The 926-nt window shown below is 51.0% G+C and overlaps 1 protein-coding gene across 1 annotated transcript; it reads left to right on the plus strand.

Annotated features, from left to right (window-relative positions):
- Window positions 1–701, plus strand: LOC108153260. The gene is made up of 3 exons (XM_017283123.2): window positions 1–188; window positions 243–325; window positions 410–701. The coding sequence occupies exons 1-3, from the start codon at window positions 92–94 to the stop codon at window positions 623–625; spliced, it is 396 nt and encodes a 131-aa protein (XP_017138612.1). The 5' UTR covers window positions 1–91; the 3' UTR covers window positions 626–701.
- The last annotated feature ends 225 nt before the right edge of the window (window positions 702–926 follow it).

Consider the following 926-nt stretch of genomic DNA (forward strand, 5'->3'; position numbering starts at 1 on the left):
GTTAAAATCTGATTTCAATCATTCAGGTTCCCAAACATCCCAGACAAGCTGTTAACAAAATTACTCAATAGTATTTATTTATTTCACGAAAATGCCTGAAAGTTCACGGTGTCGATTGGTGATCCTGATTGTGGCGGCCGCCTACATAATCGGTGTGGTGATCCAGTCACAATTTCATTGCGAGCCGCGTAAGTGGAGTTCTTCCAGTTGGGGTGGAGCTAATGGCTCTCTCTTTTCAACAGCTTTCGAGAGCCGCTGTCTGGCCCATAAGTTGGAGAACAAATTCCGACAGTACCAGGAGGCAGAGTTCCGCCATGCGGAAAATGTAAGTATTCCCGAATAGTACTTACCATTTGAAAGCAGATAGATGGCATTCTTATCATCCCTCCTCCCTCCACCCTCCTCCCAGTGCACCATAGAGAGCGAGATTGGGGACTCTTGCGTCCAGTATCTGAGGATTAGCTGCCTGGTGGACGATCCGGCCTCAGGCGGTCGTCCGCGTCTCCAGTCTGGCGACCACTTCCGCAATGTGTTCTCAAAGCGAAGCATTCCGAACCCGCTTATGCGCAAATGGACCCTCAGAGTGCCCCGCGATGCCGTCGAGCGACTCGGCGAGCCTGCTTGATTGATTGGCAATGGGTTTACCTTCGAATTCATTGTATTGGGCCATAAGCGATAAAGAAAATGTCAGAGCAAGTGGAGACGACGGCACTTATCACCAAATTAGGGGCCACTATCGAGAGGAACCAGAGGGGGGACCAGCGAACCAGTAAAAGAGTTGAGCAGGGGCGGCCCACCAACAGATTTCAATTAAACGAAAGGTCAGGCTGCTGTCATAGATGATGCCGCTACCGAATGATCTGATCCCTGATCTCCTCCTGGAGAGAGGAGAACGGAGAGTGCGGAGCGGAGAGCGGCGCGTCTCA

The sequence above is a fragment of the Drosophila miranda genome, chromosome XR, assembly GCF_003369915.1.
Source record: "Drosophila miranda strain MSH22 chromosome XR, D.miranda_PacBio2.1, whole genome shotgun sequence".
NCBI classification, from domain to species: domain Eukaryota; kingdom Metazoa; phylum Arthropoda; class Insecta; order Diptera; family Drosophilidae; genus Drosophila; species Drosophila miranda.

Coding starts and splice junctions, on each gene's coding strand:
- LOC108153260 (XM_017283123.2), top strand. CDS start 92: ATGCCTGAAAGTTCACGGTGTCGATTGGTGATCCTGATTGTGGCGGCC. Junction 189..242: donor ACAATTTCATTGCGAGCCGC/GTAAGTGGAGTT, acceptor TCTTTTCAACAG/CTTTCGAGAGCCGCTGTCTG. Junction 326..409: donor AGTTCCGCCATGCGGAAAAT/GTAAGTATTCCC, acceptor CCCTCCTCCCAG/TGCACCATAGAGAGCGAGAT.